Raw genomic sequence first — 12,361 nt, 5'->3', positions numbered from 1 at the left:
CGCGCGCGCGCCTCCTCCGCCCCCCGCCTTCCCTCGACCCGCCCGCCCGCCCTTGCCCCGCCCTCGCCCCGCCCCCTGGCGGTGGTCCCCGGCAGCCAATGGCGCTCGTGGCCGCGTGCGCAGATTCAAACGGCGGCCGCGGGCGGAGGCTGGGCGCCACTTGCGGCGGCGGCGGCGGCGGCGCGGACAAAACCCGGCCCGGCCCGGCCCGGCCCGGCACCCGCCGACCCGCCGACCCGCCGCCCCCGACCGGCAGCAGCGGGGCCGGGCCCGGGCCGCGGTCCTGCCCTCCCCTCCCCACCGGGGATAGGAGCAGAAGCGGGGCCACGTCCGCCCGCCCGTCCGTCCCGGGAGCCGCCTTTCCCCCCCCCCCCCTCCCCCGCGAGAATCCCGCCCGCCGAGCGGGGGTCCCCGGGCGGGGGTCGGGCCATCCCCGCCGGAGCCCGCGGAGGGGGGGGGGCCGCCCCGCGCCTATGTAGTACCGGCTGAAGGATGGCGAAGAGGTCGCGCAGGTGGGTGACAGCCCGTCCTCCCCTTCCTCCCGGTCCAGCCGCCGACCCCCTTTGGGTGTGTGTGTGTGTGTGTGTGTGTGTGTGTGGGTGGGTGGGTGGGTGTGTGTGCCCACTGTTGGGTAGGGACCGTCTCTGTATGTCGCCAATCTGTACTTCCCTAAGCGCTTAGCACAGTGCTCTGCACACGGTAAGCGCTCAATCAATACGATTGATGATGGGGACCGTCCGCCCTCCCTCCCTTTCCTCCCGGTCCAGCCGCCGACCCCCTTTGGGGGAGTGTGTGTGTATGTGTGTGTGTGTGCCCACTGTTGGGTAGGGACTGTCTCTGTATGTCGCCAATTTGTACTTCCCTAAGCGCTTAGCACAGTGCTCTGCACACAGTAAGCGCTCAATCAATACGATTGATGAGGGTGATGGGTCCGGGGGAGTGGTGGTTGTCACGGGCGCGCGCGGCGAGTTGGACTTGCCAAACCGTCCGGCCCGGACCCCCCCCCCCCCCCAATCATCATCACCATCATCAATCGTATTTATTGAGCGCTTACTGTGCGCGGAGCACTGGACTAAGCGCTTGGGAAGTACAAGTTGGCAACAACTAGAGATCAATCAATCACTCGTATTTATTGAGCGCTTACTATGCGCGGAGCACTGGACTAAGCGCTTGGGAAGTACAAGTTGGCAACATCTAGAGATCAATCAATCAGTCAGTCGTATTTATTGACCGCTTACTATGTGCGGAGCACTGGACTAAGCGCTTGGGAAGTACAAGTTGGCAACGTATAGAGATCAATCAATCAATCAATCGTATTAATTGAGCGCTTACTATGTGCGGAGCACTGGACTAAGCGCTTGGTGAAGGACAAGTTGGCAACGTATAGAGATCAATCAATCAATCAATCGTATTAATTGAGCGCTTACTATGTGCGGAGCACTGGACTAAGCGCTTGGGAAGGACAAGTTGGCAACGTCTAGAGATCAATCAATCAATCAATCAATCGTATTTATTGAGCGCTTACTGTGTGCGGAGCACTGGACTAAGCGCTTGGGAAGTACAAGTTGGCAACATCTAGAGATCAATCAATCAATCGTATTTATTGAGCGCTTACTATGTGCGGAGCACTGGACTAAGCGCTTGGGAAGTACAAGTGGGCAACATCTAGAGATCAATCAATCAATCGTATTTATTGAGCGCTTACTATGTGCGGAGCACTGGACTAAGCGCTTGGGAAGTACAAGTTGGCAACATCAAGAGATCAATCAATCATCAATCAATCGTATTTATTGAGCAATTACTATGTGCGGAGCAGTGTACTAAGCGCTTGGGAAGTACAAATTGGCAACATATAGAGACAGGCCCTACCCAACAGTGGGCTCACAGTCTAAAAGAGTGGGCTCTCCCTCTCTCTCCCTCCCCTTCCCTCCTGTCCCTCTCCCTCCCTTTCCCTCCTCTCCCTCCGCGGAGGGTGAAGCCTCAGCCCTGCCGCCGTCGGGGTCGGAGAGAGAGGGGACCCCCCACCCCCTCCTCCACCGGGAAGCCCTACTGAGAGCCCACCTCCTCCAATCAGTCAATCAATCAATCGTATTTATTGAGCGCTTACTGTGTGCAGAGCACTGGGCTAAGCGCGTGGGAAGTACAAGTCGGCAACATAGAGAGACAGTCCCTACCCAACATCATCATCATCATCAATCGTATTTATTGAGCGCTTACTGTGTGCAGAGCACTGGACTAAGCGCGTGGGAAGTCCTAGTCGGCAACATATAGAGACGGTCCCTACCCAACAGTGGGCTCACAGTCTAAAAGGGGGAGATGGAGAACAGAACCAGACATACTAATAAAATAAATAGAATAGATATGTACAAGTAAAATAAATAGAGTAATAAATATGTACAGACATAGATACAGGTGAAAAACTTGAATTTCTCATAGCCACCACCCCAAGGTGGGATTTGAACTCCCAACCTCTGGCACTGTAGCATGCCATCTTGCTTCCTGCACCACCGAGGGCTCCTCATCCCTTTCCCTCTCCCCCATCTTACCTCCTTCCCTTCCCCACAGCACCTGTATATATGTATATATGTTTGTACAGATTTATTACTCTATTTATTTTACTTGTACCTATCTATTCTATTTATTTTATTTTGTTAGGATGTTTGGTTTTGTTCACTGTCTCCCCCTTTTGGACTGTGAGCCCACTGTTGGGTAGGGACCGTCTCTATATGTTGCCGACTTGTACTTCCCAAGCGCTTAGTCCAGTGCTCTGCACACAGTAAGCGCTCAATAAATACGATTGATTGATTGATAGACTGTGAGCCCACTGTTGGGTAGGGACTGTCTCTCTATGTTGCTGACTTGTACTTCCCAAGCGCTTAGTACAGTGCTCTGCACACAGTAAGCGCTCAATAAATATGATTGATTGATAGACTGTGAGCCCACTGTTGGGTAGGGACTGTCTCTATATGTTGCCAACTTGTACTTCCCAAGCGCTTAGTACAGTGCTCTGCACACGGTAAGCGCTCAATAAATGCGATTGAATGAATGAATCCTCCCCCCCACCCCGCCCTACCTCCTTCCCCTCCCCACCGCACCTGTATAGATGTTTGTACAGATTTATTACTCTGTTTTACTTGTACATGTTTACTATTCGATTTATTTTATTTTGTTAATCAATCGTATTTATTGAGCGCCTACTGTGTGCAAAGCACTGTACTAAGCGCTTGGGAAGTACAAGTTGGCAACATATAGAGACAGTCCCTACCCAACAGTGGGTTAATATGTTTTGTTGTCCGTCTCCCCCTTCTAGACTGTGAGCCCGCTGTTGGGTAGGGGCCGTCTCTAGGTGTTGCCAACTTGAACTTCCCAAGCGCCTAGTACAGTGCTCTGCACACAGTAAGCGCTCAGTAAATACGATTGAATGAATGAATGAATGAATGAATGGGCTTCCCCGCCGGACACCGGGGGGTCCTCAAGTCCTTCCCCGGGGGGTGGGGGGGGTGGCTCTCTGGGTCACCGCCTCCGGCGGCCGCATCCTCAGTGCGGCCCTATGGAACAGGCCACATCACCAATCAATCAATCAATCAATCAATCGTATTTATTGAGCGCTTACTGTGTGCAGAGCACTGGACTAAGCGCTTGGGAAGTACAAGTTGGCAACATATAGAGACAGTCCCTACCCATCAGTGGGCTCACAGTCTAAAAGGGGGAGACAGAGAACAAAACCAAACATAACAAAATAAAATAAATAGAATAGATATGAACAAGTAAAACAAATAAATAGAGTAATAAATATGTACAAACATATATACATATATACAGGTGCTGTGGGGAAGAGAAGGAGGTAAGATGGGGGGATGGAGAGGGAGACGAGGGGGAGAGGAAGGAAGGGGCTCAGTCTGGGAAGGCCTCCTGGAGGAGGTGACCTCTCAGTATCATCACCACCTTTTGGGACAGTTTTCTCTAGGAGAAAATACTCAGCGCATCGACCCCCTCCTCCCACCCCATTTTCCCAGCAAACGTGGGGAGGGGGAGTATCCCCTTTTTCGGGATGCGCCCGCCTTTCTAGAAACCCGGCAAACCCGCAGGGCGGCCGGTGGGAGAGAGATGGAAGGCGATTTCTGAAAGCGGTCCAACATGTTTCTTGGTTTTGCACGTTACTCACTCGGTCACATGGCGAAGCGAGAGTTTTAGTTGCTCCAACTCTGAACATGAGATTGCGATGGGTGACCTGGCAAACCCTCAGGATGTTCAGGGGGAGAAAGATGTAAGACGATTTCTGAAAGTGGTCCAACATCTAATAATAATAATAATAATGGCATTTGTTAAGCGCTTACTATGTGCAGAGCACTGTTCTAAGCGCTGGGGGGGGTTACAAGGTGATCAAGTTGTCCCACGTGGGGCTCACAGTCTTAATCCCCATTTTACAGATGAGGTAACTGAGGCTCAGAGAAGTTAAGTGACTTGCCCAAGGTCACACAGCAGACATGTGGTGGAGTCGGGATTCGAACCCATGACCTCTGACTCCAAAGCCCAGGCTCTTTCCACTGTGCCACGCTGCTCCTCCTTAAGATATAATGTATCTTATATATATAATAATGGCATTTATTAAGCGCTTACTATGAGCAAAGCACTGTTCTAAGCGCTGGGGAGGTTACAAGGTGATCAGGTTGTCCCACGAGGGGCTCACAGTCTTAATCCCCATTTTACAGATGAGGTAACTGAGGCCCAGAGAAGAAGTGGAGTGACTTGCCCAAGGTCACACAGCTGACAATTGGCAAAGCTGGGATTTGAACCCATGACCTCTGACTCCAAAGTCCATGCTCTTTCCACTGATATACTCGTATTTATTGAGTGCTTACTGTATATATGTGTGTGTGTTTTATGTATTTAATGACTCGGTGACATCGTCACATGGTGAAACGAGAGTTTTAGTAGCTCCAACTCTAATATAAAATTGCAGTGGGTGACCCGGCAAACCCTCAGGACTATCAGGGGGAGAAAGATGTAAGACGATTTCTCAAAGAGGTCGAACATCTCTTTTTTTTTTTTTGGCATATTAATGACTCGGTGACATCGTCGCAGGGTGAAACGAGAGTTTTGGTAGCTCCAATTCCAAGTATAAAATTGCAGTGGATGGGAAAGTTAGCATTTGGCTGTCTAGACGTGTTTGACAGTTAGCACTGAGAAGACAGAGTGTTGTAGCGAAGCGGCGACATTGTTTTTCCCTTCAACGAGTTTGATAGCTATTGCGTTGATGCATCCGAGGACGAGGGATTATTAGCCGTGTGCTGTCTGAAGACAAAAATTTATTGCCCCCCACCACATTTTCAGTGCCAGCCGCCTCTCCCAACTGACTTATTGGAAGACTGACCGAAAAAAAAAAACAACTGGAGCGGTCCTTTCACTTTTAGTATTGCTACTTAGCCTCACAGGAGTTAAAGAACACTAGACAAGTGGGCAAAAATTTTAGAATTAACCCTTCATTACTTAGGAACTTCAACCATGTCTACGTAAACCTTTGAGATGTAAGTACCGTACTATGCATTTGTAACAGTTTGATAAAGCACTACCTTAAAGTTGATTATGATCAAATGGGACATGGACGGTCATGATTTGCTTTCAAAAGGTTGAAAGGAAACAGGAAATATTTTCTTCTGGAGTAGCTTAATGTCTGCATTTAGTTCTTCAGAAGCGATCCGCAGCTTCACACTTGCCTAGGAAAGCTCTTCCTTTAGGCATGCGTAGTGGTGAAAATGAAACTAATGGGCAGTTTCCACCTTTCAAGCTTTACAAAACTGTAAAGCGGAGGGTTTTGGGGTTTTTTTTTTGTCCCGAAGCTCTGTTTGGACCACCAGTTACAAGTTACAGTGTTACTCAATAGCATTTATAATATACCTCTTTAATGTGGGTTACCAATGACCTACCTTAGGCCTTACTTACCCATTACGATATATATAGATAGAATGTGAAAGTGTGAACTAAGTTATTTGAGCTTATTGGTCTTATCCCAGTACTTTAAAATCATTACTTTAATCCCAGTTCCTAGGCTTTTGCTAATCACCGGGTTTTTTTTTTTTTTACTATCTGTATCTCTTCTGACCTGTCTTTGACAATAATAGTAGACTATGATTTAAATGTTTTGCAGATATCAGAAAATTAACCAAAATCACCAGTCTTAATTTCTCATTTGTAATCTAAAAATGAGTTCACCTACATTCTACAGTTGCAGATATGAAAAGGAAAGAGAAGAAGATTGGGTAATCAAGCCTGTAGATTTATCTTATTTTTCTACTTGGTTCTCATGCAGATCGTGTTGTGAGCTCTGGAATCTATTATTCACCGGTTGCACAGTAGATTTGAACTCTTTGTCACTACAGACATTCACATAGGGATTTTTTTATTTAGGCTATTAAGATCAAAATATAAGTACAAAATAAGTGGGACAAGAGGCCATAAAGCTTGGATAAGTAAAATTAATTAGGAGCTACAACTTCTCATAGTTTACAACTTAGGAGAATATTGTTGAAGGTGGTACATAATACTGTCCCCTAGGATACTCCTAGGGTGTTCTATGTTCTCATGGCCTCTCTTCTAAGGCTCCGCATGTCAGTTTTCCGCCATAAATGTCTTTACTGTGGTCTTAAACTTTACATGCATATGAGGCTATAATGGAGCTATTCTAGTGTGCAGCATTTTAAAGGGGAAGTGTATATAGCTTGTAAAGGAAATGTTAGGTTGTTACTAATACGCTTCACTGTTGACTTGTATGATGTCAGTCAAATTGTTTTATTTTCTCTCCATTTCTCCAGCTATAACATGCCATAGTTTTGTTAGCCATTGTATATGTGTGTGGCTTTAGTTGCTAGCAAACTATCATCACCATCATCATCATCAATCGTATTTATTGAGCGCTTACTATGTGCAGAGCACTGTACTAAGCGCTTGGGAAGTACAAATTGGCAACATATAGAGACAGTCCCTACCCAACAGTGGGCTCACAGTCTAAAAAGGGGAGACAGAGAACAAAACCAAACATACTAACAAAATAAAATAAATAGAATAGCTATGTACAAGTAAAATAGAGTAATAAATATGTACAAACATATTTACATATATACATATGTACATATATAATATATACATATTATACACACACACACACACACAAAGTGGGTTTCAGAGATCTAGAAGTTCTACTTATGCTATCTATCTATCTATATATATACACATATGTATCTTAGAGTAAAAATATATTTACTGTCTGGCAAATTTGCATTTTACTGATTAGCAATTTTGCATAGACTCATAAGCATGAATCCTGTAAAAACAAGTTCTAGGTGACTTAATACAGACAAATTAAGTAAAGACTCATTGTTATACCAAGCATGGGTGCTCGCACCACGGGGGCAATGGCCCCTGCAGCTTTGTGAGTTGGGCTCCCAGCCTGGCTCATCTCAAGTCTCTGACAAGACCTGGGAGTTTTCAGTCAGGCAGAAAACACCAAAAATAGCAGCTTTCTGGTCTCTGAGCTCTTTGAAACCTATCTCCTCCCAGTCCACATCCTACTTAAAAACTGTGGGGGTATGTTACATTAGTCTGGGTTTGCACCTAGGTAACAAGCAATGCAGGGAATGTTAGAGTGCACTCTTCCAAGCGCTTAGTAATAATAATAATAATGGCATTTATTAGGCGCTTACTATGTGCAAAGCACTGTTCTAAGTGCTGGGGAGGTTACAAAGTGATCAGGTTGTCCCACATGTGGCTCACAGTCTTAATCCCCATTTTACAGATGAGGTAACTGAGGCACAGAGAAGTTAAGTGACTTGCCCAAAGTCACACAGCTGACAATTGGTGGAGTCGGGATTTGAACCCATGACCTCTGACTCCAAAGCCCGTGCTCTTTCCACTGAGCCACGCTGCTTCTACGCAGCTTAGTACGGTGCTCTGCACACAATAAGCACTCAAATACGGTTGACTGAATGAACTTTTAATAGAGTAACTTAAGTTCCCATCAGTGTCAGTTGATTGTACAGTTATGGTTGTACATATTTATTATGGTTGTACATATTTATTACTCTATTTATTTATTTATTTATTTATTTTACTTGTACATTTCTATCCTACTTATTTTATTTTGTTGGTATGTTTGGTTCTGTTCTCTGTCTCCCCCTTTTAGACTGTGAGCCCACTGTTGGGTAGGGACTGTCTCTATGTGATGCCAATTTGTACTTCCCAAGCGCTTAGTACAGTGCTCTGCACATAGTAAGCGCTCAATAAATACGATTGATTGATTGATTGATTGATTGTCAGTAATCAACCGATTGTGGTACCCTTAGGTATGTTCCCAAGTGATATCCACACTCCCCTTCTCTCTCTAAAGAAAGCACAGCTCCTTTTGAGTTGGAAGGAGTTGATTCATTGATATCGGTTTTGAAGGAAACAGCTTTAGGATGGTGGCTTTTTTGTGATTTCGAAGATCTTTAGTCTTCTTTCCTTGACAAGATGTTTTCAAATTGAGAAATAGCCTCACACCGGTAAGGTCTCATTTAGAGATAGTTAGCGGGAGCTTCATTCAGGGGCATCCGTTATATGAAATAGTTAAAACTTCTCTAGAACTCTCGTAGGCAAATCTGTTACCTTCTTTACCATCTTGCTCTTGGAATAATTATTCATGCCTGCAGCCTCCATCAATAGCCACCGGAAGGCCTGTTTTCTCTTTGTCCTGTGAACTCGGTCACCAGCCCTCTGCAAAATCAAGACTGGAATTGCAAAATTGTGGCAGTATGCTTTTTTTAAAAAAGTTACGTTTTAACCTCGAGACACACTGTGCAGGTAGGGAGCTTCAAAAATCCTTAGGAAACTAGTTCCCTGATTTATCTTTTACTCCAAAGGAAAATGAGATGTTAAAACTTCTCTAGAACTCAGGTAGGCAAATCTGTTACCTTCTTTACCATCTTGCTCTTGGAATAATTATTCATGCCTGCAGCCTCCATCAATAGCCACCCGAAGGCCTGTTTTCTCTTTGTCCTGTGAACTCGGTCACCAGCCCTCTGCAAAATCAAGACTGGAATTGCAAAATTGTGGCAGTATGCTTTTTTTAAAAAAGTTACGTTTTAACCTCGAGACGCACTGTGCAGGTAGGGAGCTTCAAAAATCCTTAGGAAACTAGTTCCCTGATTTATCTTTTACTCCAAAGGAAAATGAGATGTTAAAACTTCTCTAGAACTCAGGTAGGCAAATCTGTTACCTTCTTTACCATCTTGCTCTTGGAATAATTATTCATGCCTGCAGCCTCCATCAATAGCCACCGGATGGCCTGTTTTCTCTTTGTCCTGTGAACTCGGTCACCAGCCCTCTGCAAAATCAAGACTGGAATTGCAAAATTGTGGCAATATGCTTTTTTAAAAAGTTACGTTTTAACCTCGAGACACACTGTGCAGGTAGGGAGCTTCAAAAATCCTTGGGAAACTAGTTCCCTGATTTATCTTTTACTCCAAAGGAAAATGAGCCTCTAAAGAGTCACTCAAACTCTACAGCTGCTTATCTGAGATCGTCATTTTGAAAGGAGATTGGTAACTACTTAAAGATCACATCTAATCTCCTCTTTGGCACTCAAAATATCACTGATAAGAATGCAAACAGGGCACTCAATGCTTTGCCTGCAGAGACTTGAGTCTTAAAGGACTTGCAACCTAAGCATATAGCCAAAGTTTGAAAAAAATGTAGATGAGTGATCATATCACTGTGTTATCTTACCAGGACATTTTGCTTGCTATCACAATAATCCATCCATTTTCACATCGTGGGGTGGTGGGGTGGGGGTGGGTGTGGGTGTGTATCACAGAAGGTATGCCAATTCATCCTTTAACCTCTTTTATTTTGACACAAATTTCCTCAGGTAATTACCCCAGACCATTTTCCCTAAGCACCACAAACCCTAATTCTAGTTCTTCTACATGCTCTATGACTGGAAAGGTGATATCAACTTTATGGACTTTTTTTTTTCCTTTAGTTTCTTTTCAGATATCTGCTTGTCCAGGACCAGTTAGAATTTATTGCATGGACAGGACATTCATTTTCTTTTGTTTTGCTCCGTTATCACTGCTTGAAAGAAGGATAAGGTGGTAGAAATCTATATATCATGTTTGTAAATCATTGAGGAGAGACAGAAAAATGAGATCCGTTACGGTTACAAATCTGCCACGACAGTTGACCTTAAATACCTTTCGTTAGTTGTGGCCTAATGGAAAGAACACAGAACTGATTACATTACAGGGCAGGTTCTAGTTCTGGCCTCCCCACTTGCTTGCTGGGTGATCTTGGGCCACTCACTTAATGTCTCTGTGCCTTAGTTTCCATATCTGTAAAATGGGGATACGATAGTTGATCTTCCTCCCTCTTAGACTAAGAGCCCCATGTAGGGCAGGGGACCGGGTCTGATCTGACTATCCTGTACCTGTCCCAGTGCTTGATCAATAGTAAGCGGCATCAAAGTTAACTGGATCTCATTGACTACTTGAGCTCACCGGTTCTTACTCCTTTAAGGGGAGGTAGACATTCTCTCGACTGTCCAAAATTGTGTGACCCCCTGCCCCCCCAGCTCATGGAATGAGATCAGTCTAAGCCCTGACTTTTAGATCAGGGAGTCTTCCTCATACGAGCAGGGGGGCATATGGTGGACTCTTTCGGGTACTTGCTTCTTCCCTTCTCTTAAAACATTGAACCAAAGGGACTTTAGACAGATCTTTCAAACAAATGGCTAAAGATGACCACTCATCTACACCTCAGACATTAATTTTTTTGCTTTGACTTTTGTAGAACAAGACCCAGAAAAATATGCTTGTAGGAGGGGGTTACTTTTGTAGCTGGACTTTCCTAGTTCCAAAAGCTTCAAGAGGGACTTTAATGTTGAGCAAGTGGACTGGTCAACAGTTATAAATCAAGCAAGAAAATTTAAATTAAACTGCTCTCCCCATCTTAAAGGCCTTCGGAAATCGCTTCTCTTCCAGGAGGCCTTCTTGATTAATCTCTCATCTCCCCAACCTGTTTCCCGCCCTACTGCTATTTCAACACTGCCATATGCAGTAGGCACCAAACATTTGGATGCTTACCCTCCATATCAACCCCCGGGGCAGTGCTTATGTACATCTCTTTTTATTCTGTTGCTTGTGAGCTCTTTGAGGGTAGGGCGCTTGTTTACTAACTCTCAAGTACCTTCTGAAGCACTTTGTACAATCACCTGCACAGAATAAGCACTCAGTAACTGAGATTGATTAACTGACTGGTTGGTCTGCCTCTTGGCGCTGGAGAGGGACACAGGGGTGTGGCTGAGATGTTGATGCTTCCTCTTGCAGGCAGAAAGAGGATAGTTACGCCATCATCACGTTTCTCATCCTTGCTGGGATGAGGTTCCTCGGCCTCACAGCCCTGTTGGGGCACATTGTCAACCTTCCTTGACCCCAGAGGCTTGGGGACCCTGTGAGGTTCCCTGGGCAAAGGTAGGGTTGGAGTTGGGGTGTCAATCTGAAGCTTCTGGAGGTGCAGTGCCATTCAGTTTTCCAGCTGGCAGCAGGGCAGGAACCGTTGCTGCTCTCCCAAACGCTTAGTTCAGTGTTCTGCACTCAATAAGTGCTCAATAAATACCATTTATCAACTGATTGCTCGACGGGAGGGAGCAATAAGGGCCAAGCTGTGAAGCTGCGTGGAATTGAAGCCCCTCGGACCAGGGCTGTAGCTCTGCAGCACCAACTCTCGCCTTGTTCTTGGGGTGGGGGTTCCCCCACCTCAGCTCTCTGGACGGGGAGGCCCGGAAGGGGAGGGCAGATGGTTGGCCCACCCTCACAGGGGATGGGGGATGAGCAGATGGATGACTCACTTCACCAGAGCCTGATGGGGGGGGGGGGGGGGCCAGAACGGAATTCCACTCCCCCTCCTAACATTATCCCTTTCTTCCCTTCCCACCCCAACCTCCAGCAAGCTCCCATCTCCTCTGCCCCTCTCCTCGAGGTTCTACTCCATGTTCATCCCTCTCCTCCACGAAAAACACTGTTACACCGATTTGTCACTTGTTTACACATTGACTGATTTTAGTATACTACATTTTTACACATAAGTTTGGACTGTATGCTCATTTTGAAAATGTGTCATATTTCAGAATATAAACCAGGGAGGGGCTGTGGAAATGACCGTCCTTGGATAAAGCTATTTATATACACATGGGGCTTTAGATCATTTCATAGATTAGAGATTAATGTTCTTATTTGGGGTTGCTAATATTGATTTCTAAATTTCCCACTTAGAACTTGGGGAAGATTGCTTCCAGAGATCTGGTCTAAAAATTTTTCCTTCCCAAGTTTTG

General features: G+C 45.7%; 1 protein-coding gene across 4 annotated transcripts in view; it reads left to right on the top strand.

The window, feature by feature from the left end:
• The first annotated feature begins 421 nt into the window (after positions 1 to 421).
• Positions 422 to 12,361, top strand: part of MYBL1 (MYB proto-oncogene like 1) — a 35,483-nt gene continuing 23,543 nt past the window's right edge. For 3 of the 4 annotated variants that reach the window (XM_038766744.1, XM_038766743.1, XM_038766742.1), the window contains exons 1-2: positions 444 to 512; positions 6,149 to 6,260. In XM_038766744.1, coding sequence (XP_038622672.1) covers positions 6,235 to 6,260 — 26 coding nt within the window. In that variant the 5' untranslated portion in view covers positions 444 to 512; positions 6,149 to 6,234. Of the gene's footprint in view, positions 513 to 6,148; positions 6,261 to 12,361 lie in introns of all 4 variants that reach the window. The other variant, XM_038766745.1, reaches the window with a different exon arrangement.

The sequence above is a fragment of the Tachyglossus aculeatus genome, chromosome 25 (genome assembly GCF_015852505.1).
Source record: "Tachyglossus aculeatus isolate mTacAcu1 chromosome 25, mTacAcu1.pri, whole genome shotgun sequence".
NCBI classification, from domain to species: domain Eukaryota; kingdom Metazoa; phylum Chordata; class Mammalia; order Monotremata; family Tachyglossidae; genus Tachyglossus; species Tachyglossus aculeatus.
The sequence above is the reverse complement of the archived record's forward strand: the minus strand, read 5'-3'. Positions and strand labels throughout refer to the sequence as shown.